Below are 24,858 nucleotides of genomic sequence, written 5' to 3'. Positions count from 1 at the left end.
CCCTTAGATTAGTTCCCTGTGCCTCAGTCCAGCAGAGCCACTGAAGTGATCCCAGAGGTAAACTTTCGGTTTCCCATCCACTCGTCAAGATTTCTTTTGAAGAGTGTTAGCGAGGAGCTCTGCCTGATGTAGATTGGGATCTTGTTCCAAAGCATGGGAAGTCTCTGGGACAGGAATCTATCCCTCCAGCACGTCCTATTTATTGTTCTGTTGAGGTTTAGATCCCTAGAGCGTGTGGCTCGCGGGGATAAGGTTTTCTTTAGGTGGATCATGTCCATCAATTCTGGGTTGGACATGGCCTTGTATGTCAGGCAGAGATCACCTCTGAGTAGGTGGTATGCAACCGAGTACAGCTGTAATTTCTTCAGTCGAGCTGCATAAGGCATCTGTTTGAGGCCAGTGATCCTCTTGGTGAGGTACTTCTGTGGTCTTTCCAACTGCTGCAGGTCTCTTGTAAGGTACATCCCAAATGGGGCATTGTATTCTATGATGGGTCTGATGAGTGATGAGTAGAGGGGTACAATGACCTCTTTTGATCTGGATTCAAACCCTTTTGTGATTAGGTGAGCCACATAGAAGGATTTTCTAACCACTTTGGCAATGTGATTATCAAAGTTAAGATTACTATCTACTTGGGTCCCCAGATCCCTTATTACGTCTTCCGTATTTACAGGACTACCACCTATGTGGTAGTTTGTGAGTACTTTGCTTTTTCCAAAGAGGATGACTATGCACTTTTTGGCATTTAGCTTGAGGCCATGATTTTGACACCAGGTATCCGTTTCAGTGAGACCCTTTTGGAGGATGTCTGTGTCAGCCGGAGAGTCAATTATAGCCCCTAGTTTGCAGTCGTCTGAACTTGGTCAGCCATAGTCCTCCTGTGCTTGCCTGTATGTCTGAGAAGTATATGCCGAACAGGAGGGATCCTAGGACTGATCCCTGGGGAATGCCACTTGTAACCGATTTAGAGTCGGACCAAGCTCCCGCAACTCTCACCATGTGGGTCCTGTCCGTGAGCCAGTTGGCAACCCATCTTGTGACATAGGGGTTTATGTTCAGGCTGGTGAGCTTATCTAGAATACCAGAATGGAGAATGGTGTAGAAGGCCTTTGTGAGGTCTAGGTAGGCTGTGTGTACCACCTTTCCTTCATCTACAGCCTTGGTAACTGTCTCAAAGAAGTCCACCAGGTTTAGGAGGCATGATCTGCCCTTAATAAAGCCGAACTGGGTAGGGTCCAGTGTTTGGAGGTTCCCAATGTCTCTGTTAATGTCATGATGATGTGCTCCATAGCCTTGCAGACCAAGCTAGTCAGGCTTATAGGGCGATAGTTCACGGGGTCTGTTGTGGCTCCACCTTTGTGGAGCGGAATAACCGCTGCTGTTCGCCACTCTATGGGTATGTAGCATGTGGAGAGGCTGAGTTTGAGCAGTGTGTTTAGGTGAGGGGTTAGTTTGTCTTTGAGCTCGTGTAGGACGCAGCCTGGAACACCGTCCAGTCCCATTGATGCTGTGTTTTTTGCTTTAGAGAGGGCTGTTTTAACCTGAGTGTCTGTGATTTCAGGGACTCGATATTCTTCTGGTATGGTTATGGGCCTTCTTGAGGGTGAAGTTTGCGATGAACCTGTCTGCCAGGATGTTGGCGAGATCGGTTGGTTCAGTGTATTTTGTGCCATTCTGCACCAACTCCAAGCAGATTTGAGCATTGCCACTTAGATTCTTGACACAGCTAAAGAATGCCTTGTGGTTATCTTTGGAGTCCTTGGCAATTTTTCTTTCAAAGCTTGCCTTGGATGATTTTATGAGGGATCGTAGTTTCGTTCTGATACTGATCAGGGATGTCTTCCCTTCTAGGGATTTTACTCTTTTCTGTACTAGTTTCCTCCTTCTATTGTATAGCTTGTTTATGGCAGGAGTCCACCAGACTGGTTTCCTTTTCTTGGAGGAGTGAGTCTTGGTTTTGTTTGGGATGGCATGATCCATGCATTCTTGTAGGTGCCCGTAGAATGCATTAGTAAACATTTTTGCAGCTTGGACAGTGTTTTCCTTCAGCATGGGGGCTTTGAAACTTTTCAACTCGGTCTTAAGTAACGCGAAGTTTGCTTTTGAAAGGTTTTTCACAGTGGTTTTCTTGTCCGGGGGTAGGGGCGGAATGTGGATATCCAAAGTGATTTGTTTATGGTCAGATCTAACCAGCGAGGAGTTAACCTCCAGTGTGGAACACCGGTCACCCATGCTGGTGATGACCAGGTCCAGTATGTTGTCACCTCTGGTGGGAGTGTTGACCAGTTGAACCAGGGTGTTTGAGTTTATAAATTCTAGGAAATGTTGGGCAAGGGAGTTAGTACTTGAGTAGTTCTCCCAGTTAATGTTTGGTTAATTGAAATCACCAAATATTAGGGTGTCTGGTAGGACCTTTATGTTTCCCAGTGTTTCCAGGAACGTGGATATTTCAATTTTCTTTGCATACTTCAAGTGCTCTTCAAATCATCTGTGACTTAATACTGTTTTTGCTTTGTACCTTTACTCTATTTTGTTTGTTTTTAACCTAAAAAGTTACTTGTTTGTAATTTCTGCTTGGTCTGGTACCGTAGTCTTGTAGCTGTATTCACAATAATTGGAGACTAGTGATATAATGGAGGATATGTGCCTCATTTACAAATTTATGCATCTTTCACTGCATTTTTGCAATAACTACATTTACTTACAAACAGCTTTATTTCAGAATAGTGGCAGTATTGTGAGTTTTGTTGCAAGATCTGTGCCCATACAAACTATTTATAGTCAAATTATGTTGAAAAGATTAGATCTGTTTATTTGCCTGTTTAAGCTGCATTTACAAACCTTTCTATTTATTACAATTAATGCTGATTGTTACATTGTTACAGCCCCCACCCCCTCCATTGTTACTTTAAATACTGCTCTCCCTGCTGCTACCTCCTGGGTACAACCATAGTCACAGGTTCCCTGCCCCCAGTGTAAAAGTTAAACTCATGAATTTCTGGCCTACCAGGAACCTTAGATCTATAGCACAGAGTCATAGTGTTGATCTATATTACTGGTTCTGAGTCATAGAGCCTCATTGGCTGGATGTGTTGGCATTTTGGGATTGGCTTCCTCTCTAGCTTGCCTTTTATAGCCAGACTCTGAGAAATATGGAGAGCCTTGAATTGTGAGATTTTTTCATCAAAAAGGGAAGAAAAAAGCTAGTATTTCAAAGTTCCTTGAATACTGCAATTGCACTTCGTCACCTGTGACTTAATACTGTTGTTTTTTACGTTTAAGTTGTTTTGATTTTTAATCTAAAAAGTTACTTGTTTGTAATATCTGCTTGGTCTGCTGTCATAGTTGTATTTGCAATAGTGGGAAGATTTTGATACACATATTTATGCATCTTACACTGCATTTTTGCCATAACTGCATTTACTTGTAATTTCTGCCCAGTTGGGTACCATAGTTTTGTAGTTTTATTTCACAATAGTGGCAATATTGCTGCAGGATCTGCATCCATACAAACTATTCAAACTCACTGCTCATCCCACACCACATTCAAGAGTGATTTGGATAAGTGGATGGACAATAGGAAATTTACCACGGGACTCCCCTCCCCATGGACAGAGGCAGGTCCTAAATGTTTTATACCAGTGTATGGGCTCCCTCCTAATATCTATGTTTGTTGTATAATAATCACAAAAATAATATATAAATATAGATCTTGGAAAGAGTTAGGTGAATCTATATTCCAAAGAGATAGGTTAATTTTAAGCAGCAAATGGGATAATTGGCTAGACTTGACATGGTCTACAAGGACAGTCAAAAACTATGAAATGTTTATACATACATTTATAAGAACAAAAACGATTTTACATACAGATACTTCTTCAGTCCCTTCAGTGTCCTTTTAAACATTAATGTAATAAAGTGGGCATATACCTTACAGTTCACCCTCTGGTATAACATAGTGAACAGCCACTTCTTGCAAAGCCGCATTCACAGGTCTGTTCATATATCTAATGAGACTGGTGCTTTATAGTCTCCCATTTATTCACTGATTCACAGTGTTGCGGATCTTATTCCTGATCCTCTTCATCTTCCAAAACTAGTCTCTGGTTCAAGTCCAAGTTACTTCTGATTCATCTAGTCATTTCATGTGCTTTTTTTTCTGTCATTCAAGCTTTTTCCTTTGGAACAATGGAAAGCTTTTCTCTGGCAAACGGACTTTGTTATTGTAAGAAGAATGAGAAGCAGAGAAGCTACTTGTGCTTGTTAGCTATATTTATTTCTTCCTTATCCTGTTCTGCATCCAAACATACCTTTGATTTTCCAGAAAAAACATTTTGAACAAAGCTGGATACAGCAGCTTGGATCTCACACCTTCCTCTTGATAATCACTAATTACCGCGATAAACTTTCCTTTTTCTGCCTAGTGTCAATCTGCTATCCCAAATTTTTAATACTTTACCCCATTGCCAAACTTTTGTCAGAAGTAATTCTTTGTACTCATGATTGCATCTTTACTAATATGGTCTTGGATTCATTCTCATGCCAGATTTGGAGCATACACATGATGTGCCATCTCAGTTAACAAATACTGCTGTGGAACACCAGTCCAGTTGTTTATTTGTAATTTCATGAAATTAATATAGCCTGTTTCTTCCAATTTCTGTGTTACAGCAGATAATCTAAGGCATTCTTTATATGCTTTGTCTTCTAACTCTACTATTTTTGAAAGAACTCTTCCTGAGAAGCCTTATGCTCAGACTTTTGTTTTATTTAGTCTCTGATACTTGTAGTTTTATCAGTTCATATTAATAACTATTAAAGTGTTTTCTATTTTTCCTGCCTTCTATTTGATTTTATATATATTCCTTCAGTGTTCACTTATTTTAAACATCTGAGTGAATTAGATTTTTTTTCATCTGAATTACTGGAAGCTGTTTCCTGCACCAAAGTGAATTTTTTTTTTTTTTTTTTTTTTTTTTTTGCTGAACAGTTGTAAAATTATTTTCAGATAGAGTTTCTTTGTCTTCTTCTATTCTGGTTGATTTCCTCTTACTTTATTCATTTGTTTTCTTTCCTGGCATCCAGGTAGTGTAATTATTAGCAAGTAATTGACTTTACCTAGATTGATAGCTTTAACTGGCTTTTCAGAATTACAATTTTCACACTGGGAGAGCCATATTCACTGCGTTGCTCAGTGTACAGCCATCTTGGAAGTCAGGCTACATTGTGAAGATTTTAAATACATACAGTGCCCACAAACAGCTTATTTTTGGTTCTGTTCCACTACACACATTCTGTGGTTGAAAAATTGATTTCCTTCATTTTACCTCTTTGCATCTGGGAGCATGCAGTTTAGATAAACTTGTCACTTCAAGCTGTGTACATGTTAGGTGTGCAAAGAACTTGCAATGTCCCACAAGCAGAAACTGGTTTAAAAGGGCTTTCTCATGATATCAGAAAACTTGAGGATTTTTAAGCATAGATCTGTCTGTCCCCATCTAGCTCACAGGCTTACTCTGATTTAATCTAGTCTTATTCATAGTCTGGACATGCTTGACCAATGCCTTTTCCATCAGTTGTAGTCAGGATCTACCAATTTGCATTTCCTTGGATTCCTCTGATTCTAATTCTACTGTGAAAGGAAAGTGAGGAAAACCAAATCTCAAGATGTTCTGTAGTCCTATCTCGCCTTCATTCTTACAATTGGGTTCGAAGCCGAACCTCGGCTCCAACTCAGCAATTCTCTAGCTCAAAATCTTCTGGTTGGCTCGTGGTAAGGAGGTATCCCATAATGCACCGCTAATGTATCCCAGATCTCATTTGCCGCTTGTTGAGCTCAGACATGCTTCTTCTTGATCATGGCTAAGTGAAAAAATTTCTACTTGTTTTTTTCAATTTACTGCTTACCTAAATGTCTGTATTCACTGATTTAGTGATCGTTCATAACCACTCTGTTTTAGACATTTTGTGACATTGTTTTTTCTGTTTTTTGCTGTTGATTGGCCGTCCTACCGTTGGCCTTTTTGTGTGTATCCCTGCATCGCTGTTGTCTCTACTTGCTTTATGATTGCTTAATCATTGTTGTTCTTCTCACCAAGGGCTAGGAACATTTAAGTTAGAGGACCTAGTCCTTGGTTCTGTTGCTCGTGTCTTCTTCCAGGGCTAGGCCCATTTAAGTTAGAGGACCTAGTCCTCTGTCTGTCTGTCTTTATTTTTTCCACAGGACTTAACGTTTATTTAGAAGTAGTCCTTGTTTGGTCTTTATTGGATGTCTGGCATTGGTGTTTATTAGTGTACAGTTATGTCTAAGGATGCTAAGGACCACAAGCCTTCTGGCTTTAAAAAAATGTACTAAATGTTCTCAGAAAATGTCTTTGACAGATGGGCATAATATTTGTGTCTACTGCTTAGATGCTATTCACCTTCAAGAGTCTTGATCATTTTGTCATGCCTTTAGTCCCCGTGTTGTTAAAGAGAGAAAGATCAAACTCATTTTGAAAGACCGGTTAAAGCGTTCTTTTGAGGATGAGTTGGCTTCTTCGTCCTCCAGTTCTAAGTCATCATCTTCCAAAAAGGACAAAGCCAAATCCACTAAAAGGTGGTCTCCCACTCACTCGGTGTCTTCAGAGCCAACAGACAAAATTACCAAATTGACTACATCCTCTTCGGCTCCACTGGTTTCGGTGCCGACATAGGGTTCTGATGTGGAACAATCAGGTTTGGTTCTAGAATTTTCAGAACCGATAACTGAGTCTGTCTCTCGGAGCCGGTCAGTTGAACTTCACCCAGTCTCTCCGACACTCAGATTGCTTATCTTTCAGCGGTCTAGGTCCCCCACTTTATCCTCCAGGTCCTCTGGGAGCCTTTCTGATGAGGATGTTGAGAGAGTGGTGCGCAGACTCCTCCAGACCTTGGCGCTGGCAAATTTACTTTCAGCTCCGTCCCAGTCGGCTCTGGAGCCTAATGTGCCCATACACCCTGTCAATGTTACTCCTCCGAGCCGCTCCTGCGCATCGGAGACAGAGATGTCGGTGCCACCTGCTATGGAAAGGTCGGTTCCAGCTACCTCATTTGGTCTCTCGGTTTCCAATATCTGCTCCGACCCCTTCGGTGCCATCCATGGGGTCTAGGGTCAGGCCCGAGGGGGACGCTTGGACCCGAACGTCTTTGGTTCCGAGCCTACCTCTCGGTGCTTCGGCTCAGGTTAGTTCGGATCCCACACCTGCCTCGGAGCCTATCTCCTCGGTATCGAGGACTGCCTCTGCACCTTCGGAGCGTGTGGGGGGGGGCATTCTCGGAGCCGGGAGGGTCGGCTTTTGAGGTGATGAGTGTTCTGTCCAACTCTTCAGTTTCCAACCAGGGGTACCGACACTCTTCACCTTAAAGCGCCGACGTCAGTCTCAGCGCCCTGTCTCATCCTACACAGCAGAGACTCGCAGCTTCAGGAAACCTCCATGAGTGGTCCCCAGAAGAAAACTTGTAAGAGGAAACATGTTGACTCCCCCGATGAGTCCATTACATCAGACACTAACCTTGAGGGTCCCCCAAGTCGTCCTCTGATGGTATCTCCTTCGCAGATATCCTTGAGATCCTGAAACAGAGAGGCAGCTGGCCCACCACTTCCCCTTCTGATGAGGAGTCAGTGTACCTGAAGGCTTTCAGATCTCAACCCTCTGCCTCTTGAGTGACTCCACCTTTTGACGAGCTACTGGGTGTGGAAATTTCCCGATACTGTGGAACCAGTTCCTAGAAGACCCAATAAATTCTTGTAAGCACCTCAGGACAAAGTTTTCTTTTTACTAAAGGTGTGCCAGTAGATGCCATGGTGGTGGCAGCAGCCACCAAAAAGGAACTTGCTGAAACTTCCTCCACTGTCCATCCACCGAACAAGGAGATTCGAACGATGGATAGGTACGTGAAGCGTATCTTTTCTTCAGCGGCATTTACACTCAGATCACTGAACTACCTGTCTCACTTCACTAGGCTCCGGAGAGATTTCCTGAAAGAACTGGAAGATACTCTACAAGATAACATATCTGAAGCAGTGTTTGATAAGTTTAACACACAGATGTCTACTTTAAAATCTGTCGTAAACTCCTCCATGTGGATAATTTCTTATGCAGCAGATGGAGCGAGTAGGGCAGTGGGTTCAGGAATTTCTCTTAGAAAGACACTCCTGGATGCACTTGTGTAACTTTGCAGAGGCCTTTAAGTCTACATTTACCAACACCCCCTTTGATGGGTCCTCGTTGTTTGGACCCAAGGTAAAGGACACACTCACCAGGTGCGAACAGGAAGGGAAAACCCTGTTTGCCGTGGTAGTCCATTTTTCTGTTCCTTCTAAACCCTATCCCAAAGGGCAGAAGGGTGGTAAAATGTGGTTCAAGAAGACGCAGAGGTTTTTCCAGGATACACAGGGTGATTCCTTCTCCAGAGGAGGAGGAAATAATGGTAGATGTCGCCCTAGAGGCAGGGGAGGCCCACAGAACCAGGGAGACTGTGATTCCTTTTGGGGTCGTCCCTACCAGCGCTCCTGAAAGGAGGCCCGACTGCACGTTTCTGGAGCCAGTCGGGGGAAGTATATCCTTATACCCAGAAGTCTGGAGCGATATCACTCAAGACAAGTGGGTACTAAGGATAATTACCAGAGGATACCTTATTCCCTTCTCTTTTCCCCCTCCTCGGATCAGACGAATCCCAGATGTTCCACCCAATCACAGGGATTCAGCAACTCTAGAAATCCAAAAGTTGCCCATAAAGAGAGTCATCCAATCCATCCCCTCAGACCAAGTAGGATTAGGGACTTACTCCAGATACTTTTTGGTGCCGAAAAGAACAGGGAAAGACGTTTGGATGTGCTCCATAGATCTCCAAGATGGGTACTACCACATCAAAATGGACAGAGCATCAAAGAGTCACTTACGCTTCCGACTGAGGGCCAGTCTTTATCAGTTTTGCGCCCTGCCCTTTGGTCTCACCACAGCCCCCAGGGTGTTCACCAAATGTATGGCAGTGGTAACGGCTCACTTGAGATGCCTAGGATTCCAAGTGTTTTTGTGCCTGGATGACTGGCTCCTTACTGCCACCACAAGGCATCTACTATTACAGGCCAGGGTCGTCACCATTTCCACTTGCCTGCAGCTAGGGATTACAATAAATTGGCAAAAATCTGCATTATCGCCCTCTCAGCATGTGAATTTTATTGGCGCCGAAATAAATACCGTCAGAATGAGGGCTTACCTCCCCATAGAAAGAATTCAGAATCTCAGGCAACAAATTTTGTGTCTGCTTCCTCAGCGGAAGGCAAAAGCAAAGATGGTGCTCAAATTGTTAGGGCCGATGGCCTCTACAATAACATTAATTTCATTAGCCAGACTGCAAATGAGGGTTCTGCAGTGGTTACTTTTTGCCCAGTGGTCACTGCAGCATCTACGTCTTTCTCACCCCATTCTGATAACAGAATCGTGCAAACAGGATTTTCGCTGGTGGACCCAGTCAAGTCATCTGACCACAGGCAGACCATTTGTTCAGTCTCCCCCTGTCATCACCGTGACCACGGATGCCTCTCAGATAGGGGGGGAGAGCATTATCGAGGGAGAACAGTCCAAGGCACGTGGCAGGAACATGAGGCTCATTTGCATATCAACGTCTTGGAGATGAGAGCAGTGCTTCTGGCTTTGCAGGCACTTCACAGCTTTCTTCCTCTAGGGATAATTGCGATCCACTTGGACAATATGTCGGTGGTATGGTACATAAACAAACATGGGAGGGACCAGATCTTATCCCCTTTGCCTTCGAGTGTGGGAATGGGCAGTGTCTTCCCAACGTTTTCTGATCACAATGCACATTCCGGGGAAAACCGACGTGATAGCCGACAGGCTCAGCAGGGCTATTCTGAAGCCTCACGAGTGGTCTCTGAATCCACACATTGCGGAACAGATTTTTCGCAGATGGGGTCAGCCTTGCTGCAATCTTTTTTGCCACCCCTCTGAATGCCAGATGCAGCAGTTACGTCAGCCTAATCCCCCCGAAGGGGGAGGTACCCAGAGATGCACTCGTTCACGATTGGCCCTCGGGACTTCTCTATGCATTCCCACCATTTCCCCTGATATCGAAGGTAATTCAGAAAGCAAGATCCTTGGGAAGCAAAATGATCCTCATTGCTCCTTACTGGCCTCGTCAGATTTGGTTCCCCTTCCTCAGACCTCATCTAATGGACGAACCTTGGACTCTGGACCCAGTGCCAGATTTACTGACACATGTCAGGAGTGTTCCCTCCCTCTCTCCACACCCTCAGTTTGACAGCTTGGCTGCTCCAATTCCTTCTTTAGTCAGGCTTCATGACTTTTCCCCTGATGTTGTACATATTCTGACTTCTTCTCACAAACCTTCAACTAGAAAGACTTACACCAGTAAGTGGAAAAGGTTTTCTTTTTGGGCCCGTGAGAGAATCCTCGATCCCCATACATCTCCCATCTCTGCCATTCTGAAGTTCCTTACTCAGTTGTTCCATCAAGGCTCAGCAGCTGCCACTATTAAAGTTCAATTGGCAGCTATTTCTACCTTTCATTTGGCTAATGATCCTAACCTTATGGCACATAAATTGTGTGCAGCTTTCCTTAAAGAAGCCACATTATTACGACCTCCAGTCATAGATCCTGTGGCACCGTGGGATTTGAATTTTGTACTTCAAAAACTTACTTTGAGTCCTTTTGAACCTTCAGCAACCTGTGACCTCAAGTTCCTATCATGGAAAATCATATTTTTAGTGACCATTACATCTGCAAGGAGGGTCTCAGAACTGCAAGCCCTCTCTATTAAACCCCCTTATTTGGTGTTTCACAGAGATAGGGTTTCCTTAATGACCAGCTTCATTTGTCCCTAAGGTCGCTTTCTCAGGCCAATATTAATCAATCCATTGAATTACCTGTGTTCTTCCCTAACTTTTCTGACAAGGCAGAGTACAAATTTCACCAGCTTGACATTCATAGACAATTGTGATTTTATCTCGATAGAACTAAGAATTTCAGAAGGTCAGACCAATTGTTTATTTCCTTTTCAGATGCAAGGAAAGGCCTACCAGTCTCCAAAATCCCCTTGTCCCACTGGATTTCATTTATTTATACATCCAGTGGCAAAGATCTTCCCTTCAAGGTGAAAGCTCACTCTACCAGATCTGTTTCTACTTTGGTCGCCTTTCAAGCAAAGATTCCAATGGATAACATTTGTGCAGCAGCAACATGGGCTTCACCTCATACATTCATAACTCACTACAAATTGGACGTGGCTTCCAGGAACAGGTCTTCCTTTGGTTCCACAGTACTCAGGAGCATTTTCCAGTGAGCCACCCAAGATAAAGGTGCTAGGGACACTGTCCCAAGTTTAAGAATGAAGGCGAGATAGGACTACAGAACATAAAGAAGTTATGTACTCACCATAACGTTTGATGTTTGTAGTCCATCTTGCCATTCATTCTTACAAACCCTCGCTCCTGCCCCCTCCTTGAGAACCTGGGGGTATTGTGACTATTGCCTTATTTCTAAGTTGAGACCTTTCTACATGGTTTGTTCTTTGTCGCTGTATATTTACTATTTCCAGCAAACAAGATCTGGGATACGTTAGCGGTGCATTGTGGGATTCCTCCTTACCACGAGCCAACCAGAAGATTTTGAGCTAGAGAACTGCCGAGTCGGAGCCGAGGTTTGGCTCCAAACCCAAGTGTAAGAATGAAGGGTGAGATGGACTACAAACATCGAATGTTATGGTGAGTACATAACTTCTTTTTCACAACTGTCTGTTTGCCAAGGAGTCGTGGTTCTGTATTCTAACACAGATGTTTGTAGATCTACCAGTAACCCTTTCTCTTCATCAGAAGTTGTTAAGGCAAGAAGAAAGTAGCATTCTACATCCATACCTCAGGTCTTTCAAACTGACAGCTTGGAGGATCTAAGTTTGATTCCAAACAGATATTTTTTTCTCCAAATAACCCTGTCTGTTCTAATAGACTTTGAAAGGCCTAATGTCAGGGAGTACCTACTTATAGAGACCACATTTTCATACTGGTATAAAGATAAAGGACTTTTGCGGTAATGCACTGTCTTGTATATTGCTGGCATGGTTAACTTTTCTATTAAAGTGTATGTGTCTGGTATATCTGCCTGTATTTCCTCTTTTTGCTTCTCAGGTTGTTGTAAAACAGTTCTTGAAGATGATCCTTCATTTTATGCTTCAAGTATGACATTCTGCAGCCTTTGTTGGGACCTAAACTTTTTAGTTGACAAGTTAGTTATACCTCTGTTCTTATAGCAGACTTAAAGTATCTTTCTTAGTAAAAACTCTTCTTAGTAGCAGTCATCTCAGTGCTAGAAGGAATTCTGAATGAGAGAGCTTACTGTATAAAGAATAATATGCAGGTTTCTACAAGGATGGTGTCTCACAGAGGAAATCTCATTTATACTTAACATGACTCCTGTAATTTATTTGAGCCAATCTAGCTGGCTGCCTAGCTTCTTTTCTAAACAGGAGAAAAAGCAGGAGATCATTTTGCATTCTGTGAATGTGTGTAGACAACTCAAATAATACACTGAAAGAACTAAACCACTCACATAGTCTGTTGAAATGTTTTATTTCATTTTGAAAGGAAAACAGAATAGTGCATTTTCCGAACACTGTCTAAGCATAATTTGCAATGAAAACTACAGTGATATGATTGGAAAGGATATGGCTCATTTTCAGTTCAGCAGCTAAAGAGGCAGCTTGCCCTACACATTTATCCACATAAACTACTTGCAAAGCTGCTACTTATAGATTTATTAACAGTTTCTTTAAATACTTCAAGATTAATGTAAAGACTTAACTGCACAAAATCTGCTGTACCTGACCAGATCAGACCTAGGTCTACCTGTAAAAACAAGCCACTGTGGTGGACTTCAAGTATAAACAGATTGTATAACAAGAGGAAGAAACTATTGTCTGAAAGCAAGAGGGATATCACTCTGCAGAGGAAGAGTTCCCTCCTAAGCCTAAACAAGAAAATCAGAAATCATGTAAAGCCTTCTAAAGCAAATTATGAAACTAATATCACATCCCTAGCCAAGGATAGTCATAAGGAATTCTTTAACTATGTCCGAATAGTCATAAGGAATTCTTTAACTATGTCCAAAGTCTAAAAGGGAATGCCCAGCTGTGTGCTGAACTGGTTGTAGATGGGATCACTCATACTACACTGGAAGATATCGCCAACCTGCTAGCTGACAGATTCAGCACAGACTTCACCCCCTTATCCCCACCTACCATATCCCAAAGCATACCTGACATCAGCCCTCTGCCTAGTATCTCTAGAGAACAGGTCATCTCTGCACTTACCAAGGCCAAAAATATGGCCTCAATGGGACCAGATAATATCCCAGGTTGTTTTACTAAACAATCTAAAACAAGACCTAGCAGACCCACTTTGTGTTCTCCTTAATCATAGTTTGAGAACTGGCTATATTCTTACACAATGGAGAACAGTAACAGTAACCCCCCTGCACAAAGGGGGGCCATCAACTGACCCTAGGAACTATAGACCCATAAGTCTAACCAGCCTCATCTGCAAGCCCATGGAAGGAATTATCATGGACCTTATCAATAAGGACATAGGCGACCTCCAAATGCTGGAGCCTGGAGCCAACACAGTTTGGCTTTGTTAAGGATAGATCATGCTTATTAAATGTGGCAGACTTCTTTGAGAATGTCAGCAAAGCATGGACGAAGGTGAGACATTGCACACTGCCTATCTCGACCTTGCCAAGTTTTTTGACACAATTCTCCACTCTGGCATCACTGAGAAACTTTCCCAGATAGGGATAACCCTTACGTTACTAGATGGGTATCTAATTGGCTCATTGACAGAACACACTCTGTCAAAATTGGTGACTCCGCCTCCGCCAGTAGACCCGTCACCAGTGAAGTACCACAGGGGTCTGTGCTGGGCCCCTTACTGTTTGGCATCTATTTCTCAGAAGTCCAGGCCAATGTAGATGGCCTTTGGTTCATCAAGTTTGTTGATGATTGCAAACTGGAAGCAATCACTGAGTCCCCCAATGATGTCAACATATTACAAGAAGGGCTAACACAAACAAACGACTGGTACCAAAGCCATAGTCTAAAACTAAATGCAAATAAAATGCATCATTATTTCCTTTGGCAAAATGGAATTCCCTACAAATTACAATGTTGACAACACCTTCCGAGTTCCAACTCAGTGGTGCGAGACTTTGATAGCAATCTGAACTTTGACCACCAAGTTTCCAGAATGATAAGGAAAGCCTTCTACAACAGCTCAACTCATAAGCAGGGGTATGGCATCCAGGTCAAGGGATGTTATAACTCCACTGTACTCAACCCTCATCACACCACTAATGGAGTGTAATGCACACTTTTGCGTGTGCCTTACTTGACACCTGCAGCAGCTGGAGAGACCTTAGAGGTTTCTTACTAAGAAAATATAGGACTCCAAACCATGACCTACATGGACAGGCTGAAAGCCCTGCCAATTTACTCTGAATCTTATAAGCTGCTGAGAGGTGACTTATGTCTGGCCTATAGGGCAATCTCCAACCCTGCCCTAAAGTAAATGCTGCACATTCGTAAGTCAAATGGCACAAGAGTCATTCGCTCTAGGGATTAACAGAACATGCTGGAGAGACAGATACATCTCCCAGAGACTGCTGTTTCTCTGGAATAGACATCTGATTCATGCAAAACAGAACTCCGCATTGACCCTATTCAAAAGTAACATACATAATTGGATGAGAGACCACAGAGTCACCCGTGGGGTGTCACCCAATCATCCCTCATGGACGGGGTAGCTGGTGTTGATTATAGACCCACTTTGTTCATAAAGTCATTCTGTGAACTACCCAAAAAGAACAAATGGGGATACTAGGGATTAACATGGCTAGGCTTGGAAAGGCTGTAGGGCCACTAGCCTAGTAACCTCCTATGAGCCTTTGAAAATGGGGAGCAGGATTTGCTTTGTCTGTCCTGCAAGGTATGCTACATACAGACCATCCAGCCATTGTTATGTTCCAAGGTGTAGTGTTTGGTTTTAGCCTGTTAATATAACATTCCTGCAGCTGTGATCTTTATGTTGAACTTAGTACACTTGTATAAGTACACTTACCAAAACAGTAGACTTGTACTGTTCACCCTGATCCTGCACACATGTTGCTGCTAGCGGTATTTGTGCATAGTTAAAACAGCCTCTATGGGATACTAGTGTGTTTCATTATATCACAGAAAATTTTAACCCTTAGGTTTTAATATTTTGACCCACACTAACTCTGTAGTTGGAGGTATATGGGCGTTTTTAAGTGCTTTAATAATGTGTATACCTTTTCCTCTTTGTATACTTTTTATCATTTACTTGAGCATTTTATTTATTTATTTACATTTTGTTGATGGGTTAGCCCCATTGGAACGATGGGCATTTTCAGAGCTTCCCACGATACAGAAAAAGAAGTAGGCATTAAGTTTAACAGAATTTTACATGTAGATTATCAAAAAGCACAATAACAAGATAAAACATCAGAAATTACAGGTGCAAGTTTATGTATAAGACATAGTCATTGCAACTACAAAAAAAGATTATGAAATAGACTCGATCTAGTTAAATCAGTGTTGACAGTGCAAACAGTAGGTTAAAGTAGTTAAAGAAGAAAAATATATGTTGATGTAAATTTTAGTATTATTTCTATATTTGTCACTTGGACACTGAAAAGGAAGGCACTGATTATGTGGTGCACTGTATTGCTGGACTACCTCCAACTGTCACTGTATGATACTGCATCCACATATTGCAGCAGACATATGACTGCTGAAAAAGATTAGTGTGAGAGATTGACATCCACCTCCAGCTATTTTCCATTCATGTAATGAATTCCTGCAGCAATTATCCTAGTATTCAAATGCTGCTGTTATGTTGAGCATAATCACACAACTGTACTGAATGGTGAATTTTTATCTTTTATGTTCTTTGGTAGCATAATCAGACACACAGTGTTTCCTTCTGAAATGAGCTAATATTTTTAAATCTGATATATGTACTCCTGTTTCTTCTCTCATGTACTTAACATCAGTATTCTTTTTCTCCTGTAGTTTTATGATCAGACGGTCCCTGGAAAAGCATGGATTACCTTGGGCAGTAATTGCTATACCTGTGAATGTGACAAGCATTCCTTCTTACGAACTCATGCAGCCTCCATGGACATTTTGGTAGATGAATGCCCAGCTGTTCAGACTGAATGCACTGCACTTTTCTGAAAATTGTTGGTGTAGAGGAGGCTTGCAGAATTTCTAGTGAAACTCACTATGCCATTTTTTTCTAATTTATATTTTTATGAAAGGTTGAAAGTTTAAATTAAAAGTAGCAAAATGAAAATTACTTTGTTCCATTATTTCATCTGTGATTTGATCTCAAAAGACCTCAAATATTTATATTTGTATTTATCCCTACTTGATGCCACTTGTTATGGACTGAACCTAGAGATGTGCAGTTTAATAATGTGGATGTAATGATCCTAATTAATTGAAGATTTATTGTTTCCCTTGCTGATTTACTGAGTCTCCTAATATGGGTGTTCTTAAAAGGGGCCAAACATTTTTAGGGTGTTAAATAGCTGCATGTTCAGTGTTAAGAGATTAAGATTTTGTACCTAAAGAACATTTGATGAAATAATGAAGTATGTGAAATATTTTAATTAGAGGAATGATTGGTGACCTGTGCCATATAAGGCCGCACTAATATTTAAATGTGGAAGGGGAAATAAAATTAACTGCAGAAGTGCTGTATTACTTCTGCTGCTTTTTTGAAGTGTATGGTGCTTACTAACTGGAAAAGAGGAGTTTATCAAGTTTGTACTGTTGGTGATTAATGCATTTTACCGCAACACAGTCGCCTACAAAACAGTCATAAGTTCACCTGCCTAGAAACTCCCAGTCTTAACAGCATGTTGATCTATTCATAACATTCCGAAACCAGGCCAATAACATTCCAGCCTCATTCTAGAGGCATGTGGTAGAATGCACTCATGGAGTAGACTGTGATCAGGCTTTATTATTAATGGCTGTGGTATAATCCACATAATTGAAGGCTATGAAACTTTTTACCTGGAGGCTTCTGTACCATTCTTCTTTATTACAGAACATTTAAACTGTTTCTTCATTTTCAAAACGATTTTGGAGAGACCTAAACTGTGCATCAGGCTCCTGGAATCACATTTCTACAGAATGCCTCAGCTGGGTATGATAAGTAATGAGAGCCAGAAGGCATTTTTATGTCTGCCTCCATTTCAGTACTGTGAGTGCTTATTCTTGATGAGATTCAATTTTCATGTGTTGCTGTTTTGCTCAGTGTTGACTCTTGCTATAAAATGCATAACCAAATACTGCAAAGAGTGGCGCCAGCTGAGGTTAACAACTGTTTACTGCTGATCAAACTTTACAAAATGGAAAGCTGTAAACTGACAGTGCTGTGGTTCATACTGACATTACAGTTCAGTATAATAAATGCCAGCTGATGAATCTGGTTCCAGGTGTTAGACTTAAGTTTTGCTAGAAGGAAAGACAATCATATAAAGATGAATGTAGAAAATATGTTATTTATCTTACTTGAATGGGTTATTGTATTTGACAAATAAACATTGTTTTGTTGTTTGGTGGTGGGTCTTTTTTTTCGTGGAATTTGAGTAGAGAGAGTTTTATATAAATAGATAAGGATAAAAATGAGAAAGCTGTGAATTTTTAATGTAGTCAGTGGATAAACTTTTTTTCTTTTGGCAGTCTCTTCTGCTGACTTCAAGTCCTGATGGCTGCACCAGTCTTAAACCCAGCAAGTCCTATCCTTTGTAGCTGCCTTGTGAGACCTGCATCAGGAATGTTTCACTTTCAGGAGAGCACCTGTTCACAGAGGCCTCCAGGCAAGGAAAGATGAACAGTGCCAGCAGAAACCTTCATAATGTGGCTCTAGATAAGTTTTTTTTACTTGCCTTAACTCTCCTCCCAGCACGCTAATGCTCCTGCTTTCAGATAAGTGGACAATGAGGAGTGGCTAAATGGAAATGTCATGCCCCAAGACCTAGAGCATTTATACCGTGAGCCCATGCCTCTGATCTATGAAAAGATGTCTGCCCAGTATACTCCCTCCCCCAGGGTAGGCATTCCCATCTTCCATGTCTGTGCCATTAGAACTCTGGTCACTTGGGCCATAGTAAGAGTTTTATCCCTCAGTGCAACAAGTGTTGGCTTGGGCAGTGGATAAACATGGTACAGGGATTTCCAGATCTCTATTAAGTATATTTTATTATTTCATATAACTGATAATACCTAAAGCAGAGTCAGATTTCCAAAAATAAATATCTTTCTAAACACTGAACAAACCAACTTGGAGCACAGTTAGCATACAGAAATTACTCACAGAGGCTAAAAATGATTTTTCAAAAGCATTAAAAGTATAACTAATATCTGCTGAAAGGAAGGTAGTGATATATGTGATATCTGAATCAATTTGTGAAGAACTCCAAGTTCTGGATGGTTATGGTTCAGTCCATTCTACCTGTTCTACAGCAGGACAACTGGATGTGCTCTAGATTTTCAAAATGCATACGATCACATCAAAATAAATAGATGCTCTCAAAGATATCTACACTTTTGGCTGGGTGCCAGTCATTACCAGTTCTCAGCCCTGCCCTTTGGTCTCACCACAGCCCCCAGGGTGTTCACTAAATGGATGGCAGTGGTGGTAAGTCATCTCAGATTGCACAAATTCAGTGTTTCCTTTTTAGATGACAGTCTCCTTTCCACACCAACCAAACATCTTTTAGAGACAACCAGGGAATACAGCTGTGTCCATTCCTAGGGATCACAGTCAATCTTTCCAAGTTCCATCTTCAGCCAGTTCAAGTCTTGGAGTTTACAGGGGCTCACCTGAACACTGTCAGTCAGTTTGCACTTTTACCCAAAAGCAGAGTTGATACCCTAAGATTGCATGTCAGACAGATTCTAGAGCATCCTTTTCCTCCAGCAAGTTTGGCTCTTCAAGCCGTAGGTTCAGTGGCTGCAGCAATCACCCTATTACCTACAGTTCACCTTCACATGAGAGTTCTTCAGTGGACACTAGCAGTACAATGGTCAATGCTTCTGCATACTTTGAAACAGCCTATAAAAAATTTTTGAGCCTGCAAAGGCTCCTGATTTGGTGGATCCAGTCCAGCAAGGTTCGTCAGGGATGTCCTTTATCTTTACTCCCCCAAAAGACATGTTGACCATGGACACATCTCAGGATGGGGGCATTTCTTGGGATGGACTGTTCAAGGCACATGGTCTGCAGAAGAGACCAAATTGTATATCAGTGTTTTAGAGATGAGAGTGGTCCTATTAGCATTGCAGGCCTTTCAGAACTCTCTCCTTCTAAGAACAATTGCTCTCCAGACAGACAATATGTCAGTGGTTTGGTACATCAACAAACAGGAGGAACCACATCTTACGACTTTGCCGAGGAGCAGTGAGAGTCTGACAGTGGGCGATCTCTTCCAACTGCTTTCTTGTAGCAGCGCACATACCAGGAAAATCCAACGTTTTAGCTAACAAGCTGAGCAGGACCATCCTACTGCTGCTAACTGGTCTGTCAATCATGCAGTGATGGAAATAATTTTATTTCAGTGGGGTCAGCCTTGTTGTGACCTTTTTGCTTCTCCCTTCAACAAGTGCAGCAGGTTCTTTGCCCTAATTCCCCCTCAGGGGGAGTCATTGCAAGATGTTCTATTTCACGCTTGCCTCTCTGGTCTCTTGTATGCTTATCCTCCCCTTCTTTTAATACCCAATTTCTCCACAAAGCACAACAGTTGAAGAGCAAGGTAATTCTCATTGACCCTTTCTGGCCATAACAAGTCTTGTCTCCTATACTGTAGCTTAGACTAGATTCAGACCTGCTGAATCTAGTTCTGTTTGTATAACTTGAGCACTAATCCAGGCCAACTTTTGTTGGAGAGGGTTCACCTTCACCCTAGTGGCAGGAGTGTGCAGTTAGAACTCATCTGATTGAAGGCTGGACCAGAGCTCAGTTTTGAGCTTTTTTATTGGTTAATTTGTTTAAATGAGTTTGCTGTCATTTGCTACATAAGCACAGCATTTGCGTGAGTTTTGGCTTTCTTGTGCATCGCGCACTGCCGAGCAGTGATGGGCACTGTTGGTGGTTATAGATGCAAACACTTCTGCCTGCAAATTTTTCATTAGTACTCTGCTGGTGTTCCAACGGTGAGTTCTCGCAATTTTTTGTACACTTCTCCTGTCCTCTACTTTACCTGATCCTTCCTGTCCTCTCCCTGTTTTCTGACCACAGCAACTTACTTAGCATTATGAACGGACATTTTTCAACAGTTTCTCCAGCCAGTCTGGTCAACATGGGCATCCTGAGGCAATGTAGCAATTGCCTCATGTATACTGACAACCCACTTCTTTTAGTTCACACAAATTCATTATGTGAGAGATTCATCTACATCAAGAACCTAGAATCCAGGTTCTCGCTCACCAGTGAATTCATTTGATACTAAGCAGGTTGTCAGAATCCACACCTCACCTCCTACACCTACCAAACCAACAACACAAATGTACATATGCAGATGTCCTTACTAGAAGCTTACCTAAACATCAGAGACCTCCCAAACACGATTCACATAATACATCTTCTGCAGAATATAGTGCACATAATATATCACACACCAGTGTCTCACCAGTCAAGCCCCTAAGGCATAACACAAAAACAAACATCGTAGTCATAGGCAACTCAATTGTGACACACACAGATGACCCTCCCACCAGATTGGATAAGGAAAAAGTCATGGTCAGTTTCTCTCAGGTGCCAGAATCTGCCACCTCACATACGCACTCAAGTCTCTCAACAACAGGCACTGTTATGACTCTGTCATAGTCCATGTTGTTGTGAACAACTTGAGACATACATCACTGGACTATATGAAGAAAGCCTTGAATGATCTCTCTGTGTGTCTCAGGCAAGTATGTCCTTAGCCTTAAGCAGCATTTTATTTTCACGTAGGATGGTACCGCAATACAAACAGAAAATGATTGATGTCAACAATTGGCTTAGATTCTGGTGTCATTCAAAGGAGATCCAGTATCTGTCAGCCTGGGATGTCATGGTCGACAGATCTTGATGCTTTGCCAGAGATGGTCTTCATCTATCACCCCTGGAATTTCAGTTACTGGTTAAAGCTCTTGCCACCCCATAGTGCCTTTTTTAGGCAATAATGTCACAAGAACAAAATTCCTGATGTAAAAATACCCTCTAAAACAACCTCAATGTTATGCTGCTAAACACTAGAAGTCTAAACCAGAAACTGCACTCACTGGAAGCTTTCCTTACCTTGGAAGATGCTAACATTTATGCAGTCACAGAGATCTGGTTTAAGGCTGTGAAGAGCACTCCAGCTATACCAGGTTACATTTCCTTCCATACATTCAGACTACAAACTGAAGGTGGTGATGTATCAATATTCATTAAAGATAAATACACCTCTAGATTGGTTAAACAGCACAATTCCCTTGAATTACTTCAGGTGCAATTGACTGTAGGTAAGACCTCTCTTCAGGTCATTGCCAGGTGTAGGACCTCCTCCATGAATCAGGACATTCATGCAGCCTACCAGGATCTATTTGAGTTGATCAAGATACATCCAAACACCATGGTTGTGGGTGACTTTAATTACCCATCCATTGACTGGATAAATGAAACGTGTTCTTACTCACTTGCCCAAAGGTTCCTGAAATTTAACTCCAATGCCCTGCAGTTGACAAACCCACAAGGGTCTCACACCTCCTGGATCTGGTGCTCGCTAACATGGGGACCACTGTACCACCCCCAGTGTGTGGCCATCGCTGGTGAGATCTGACCACAAATCAGTCTCGCTACAAATAACTATAACACAACCCCCCCCCCCCCTTTAGCAACAACTAGACTAAAAAACTTCCCCAAGGTCAATTAAAACCTGTTATGTGACAGCATAAAAAGCGTCATAGCCCCTTCCCTGCCAATGGAACAGACATCTATGCTGAGTTATACACTAATGCTTAATACGCGAACCTGTACAATGTTATTGACTCTGCCATATCTGATAGAACCAAAGCAAGATCTTCAAGGAAAAACAAACCTGCCTGGTGGACAACTGCCATTAATAGTCTATACAATAGGAGAAAGAAATTGCTGTCTAAGAGTAGAAAAGAATGGTCTCAAAACTGGAAACACTCCCTCCTCAACTTAAACAAGCAAATAAGACTCCTAGTGAAGTCCTCCAAAGCTAAATATGAATTCAAATTAGCTTCACTAAGAATAACCAGAAGGCATTTTTTAGTTACATCCATAACATCAAAGGTAAGGCCCAGATTTGCAGTGAACTTGTAGATGATGTCCTTCAAGGATGCATCTGCAGTCCTTACATATGGGTTGTCCTGCCTCAGGCAGCCCTTCGGTCGGCCGGATTCCAAAGTCTGGGTCCGGCGTCAGCTGATGTCGCCCTTTTCCCCGACGTCAGAGCGCCTGGGGTATAAAAGCGTCAGCCGACGTCATCTTCCTCAGTCTTTCTTGCCGCGAGGTGCCCGAAGCAGAAGCAGTTCGCAAGTGCCGGTCGGCCAGCTCCTGTGATTTCAGCTACCGAAGTCTTCAAAAAAGCTAAGTACCCCGTTGGGGACTCTTTCTTGCCTCGGCCGATGTCAGATCAAACGGTTAAAGTTAATAATTGTTTATCTTGTGGGAAACAAATACCTCATAAGGATTTCCACTCTTACTGCTTACCCTGCCTAAGCCCAGACCATGACGTCTCGGCCTGTTCAGCCTGTGCTTCCTTCAATAAACGCACTCTTAGGCGTCGGGCAGAGTTTGCAGAGGAATTTTTTGGGGAAAATTTCTGTTATATCATGCCGTCGGAGCTTCCGACAGCTCATTTACCCAAAAAACGAAAGGATAAGGACCGACACACGCGGTCCGCGGTTTCGGCCGACTCCACGCCTAGGCCTACCGCGAGTGTCTCGGTCTCTACTGAAGCCGAATCTCTACCGCTTTCGACCGACGACACCGCACAACTGGTAACTTCGGTACTGGAGGCCATCACTGGGTCGGTCATAGAATTTCCATCTGAAATTGGTGCTCAGGAAATATCCGACACCATTTCTGTTGATAAAACTACTCCAGCACATGGGGCAGCCAGGCCTCCTGTATCCATGTCCATTAAGGCCTTTACACGGGCTAAAGCTGCTAAACAGCCAAAATCTCTCCCTCCCAAGGCTATTCCTCAGGGATCCACTACCGGTTCACAAATTTTAAGTTTGGCTGAAGACCTTATTTCCTTAATCAGGGGCTCTCAGCCACATCCAGACAGGGGCTCTCAACCTCCTCCAGGCAAAAGGCCCAGGGTTGAACAGACAGATCCCCAGTCTTCTGATGAGGCCTCAGATGACTCTGCCCTTTCAGACTACCAGGAGGAGGCCCTTCCGGCCTACGAGGATTCTGATGCAGAGGAATCTATTCCCTCGGCCTCCCCCCCTGAAGAGTTTTCCTTTGAGGAGTCCCTTCACTCCATGAGAGAGCATTTCAAATGGCAAGGCCAGGAATTCTCTGATTCCAGGAAGAGGTTAAGGACTTTTTTACATTTACCTCAGCATAGACCTTTGGCTATTCCTCCTGTTTTAAATGTTATAGAAGATGTGTACTCTGAGTTTAGTATCTCCCCTGACTCCCTTCCTCCGGCTCCTGTCAAACCTGACAGGTACTACAGGGTCCCAGACTCACATCTATACCTTTACAAGGGCCACTCTGCTGATCCAGAAACTATTTCCCAGGGCCCTAAAGGGGTTACAACCACCACTGCCAAGAATCCACTTCCTTCTGAAAGGGAATCCAGGGCTTTAGAGAGATGGGGTAAAAAAGTGTATACTTCTTCCACTCTTTCTATGAGAGCATTAAATTGTCAATTCCATATGATACAGTATCAAGAGTATGTGTTAGATGAATTGCATAAAAAAATATCCTCGCCTGAACCCCTAGACCGCAAGGCGCTTCAGGATCTGGTGCATAACTCTCAGCAGGTTAGCAACCATTTCTTACAGTGTGGTTATGATGCATTGGAAGCTTCATGTAGGTCAGCAATGACAGGTGCAGTCATACGTAGACATGCTTGGCTGAAGGAAGAAACACTGCCAGATCATGTTAAAGCAAAGCTTCTGGATGCACCACTGGAAAAACAAAAGTTATTTGGTTCCACGGCTCAAGAGGTCTTAAAGAAATTTGAGGAAAAGGCTAAATCAGTTCAAACAGTCAAAGATTTTCTCCAGGTCCAACCACCAAGATTCAGCAGAAATTGGCCTTCTAAGAATTGGTCCTTTCCAGACACAGACAGATTTCAAAGAGGCAAAAACAGGCGTGCCAGAGGTAGAGGGCAAGCTCGAGGCTCCTACAGAGGACGTCGATGGCAGCCTCCTAACCAGAGAGGTAGTGCAGGACCTACAACTACTGCACAAGGACAAACTCAATGACTTGACTTTGACTCCGCCAACCAGGGCTCAATTGGAAGCACCTTTGGGCGGAAAGCTATCTTTATTCTCAGAAAATTGGCACAGTATTACAAAGGACAAATGGATACTGCAAATAATAGACAAAGGATACAGATTCCATTTTCATACATTACCAAAAGACAAGGCATGCCAAACCTGCCACCAAATCAAAGGGCAGAGGCTTTCAAGCAAATTTCCAAACTACTACAAATGAAGGCAATAGAAAAGGTTCCTTACACAGAACAAGGCCAAGGATTT

The 24,858-nt window shown here is 42.6% G+C and overlaps 1 protein-coding gene across 1 annotated transcript in view; it reads left to right on the top strand.

Annotated features, from left to right (window-relative positions):
* The window catches only part of PRADC1 (protease associated domain containing 1), a 400,772-nt gene extending 383,073 nt beyond the window's left edge, over positions 1–17,699 (top strand). The window contains exon 5 of the mRNA XM_044064042.1: positions 16,141–17,699. Within this exon, the coding sequence (XP_043919977.1) occupies positions 16,141–16,261 (121 nt within the window). The 3' untranslated portion in view covers positions 16,262–17,699. The remainder of the gene's footprint in view (positions 1–16,140) is intronic.
* The last annotated feature ends 7,159 nt before the right edge of the window (positions 17,700–24,858 follow it).

This window comes from Protopterus annectens, chromosome 2.part2, assembly GCF_019279795.1.
Source record: "Protopterus annectens isolate FY-2018-M chromosome 2.part2, PAN1.0, whole genome shotgun sequence".
In the NCBI taxonomy this organism is placed as follows: domain Eukaryota; kingdom Metazoa; phylum Chordata; order Ceratodontiformes; family Protopteridae; genus Protopterus; species Protopterus annectens.
This window is presented reverse-complemented; position numbering and strand designations above follow the sequence as displayed.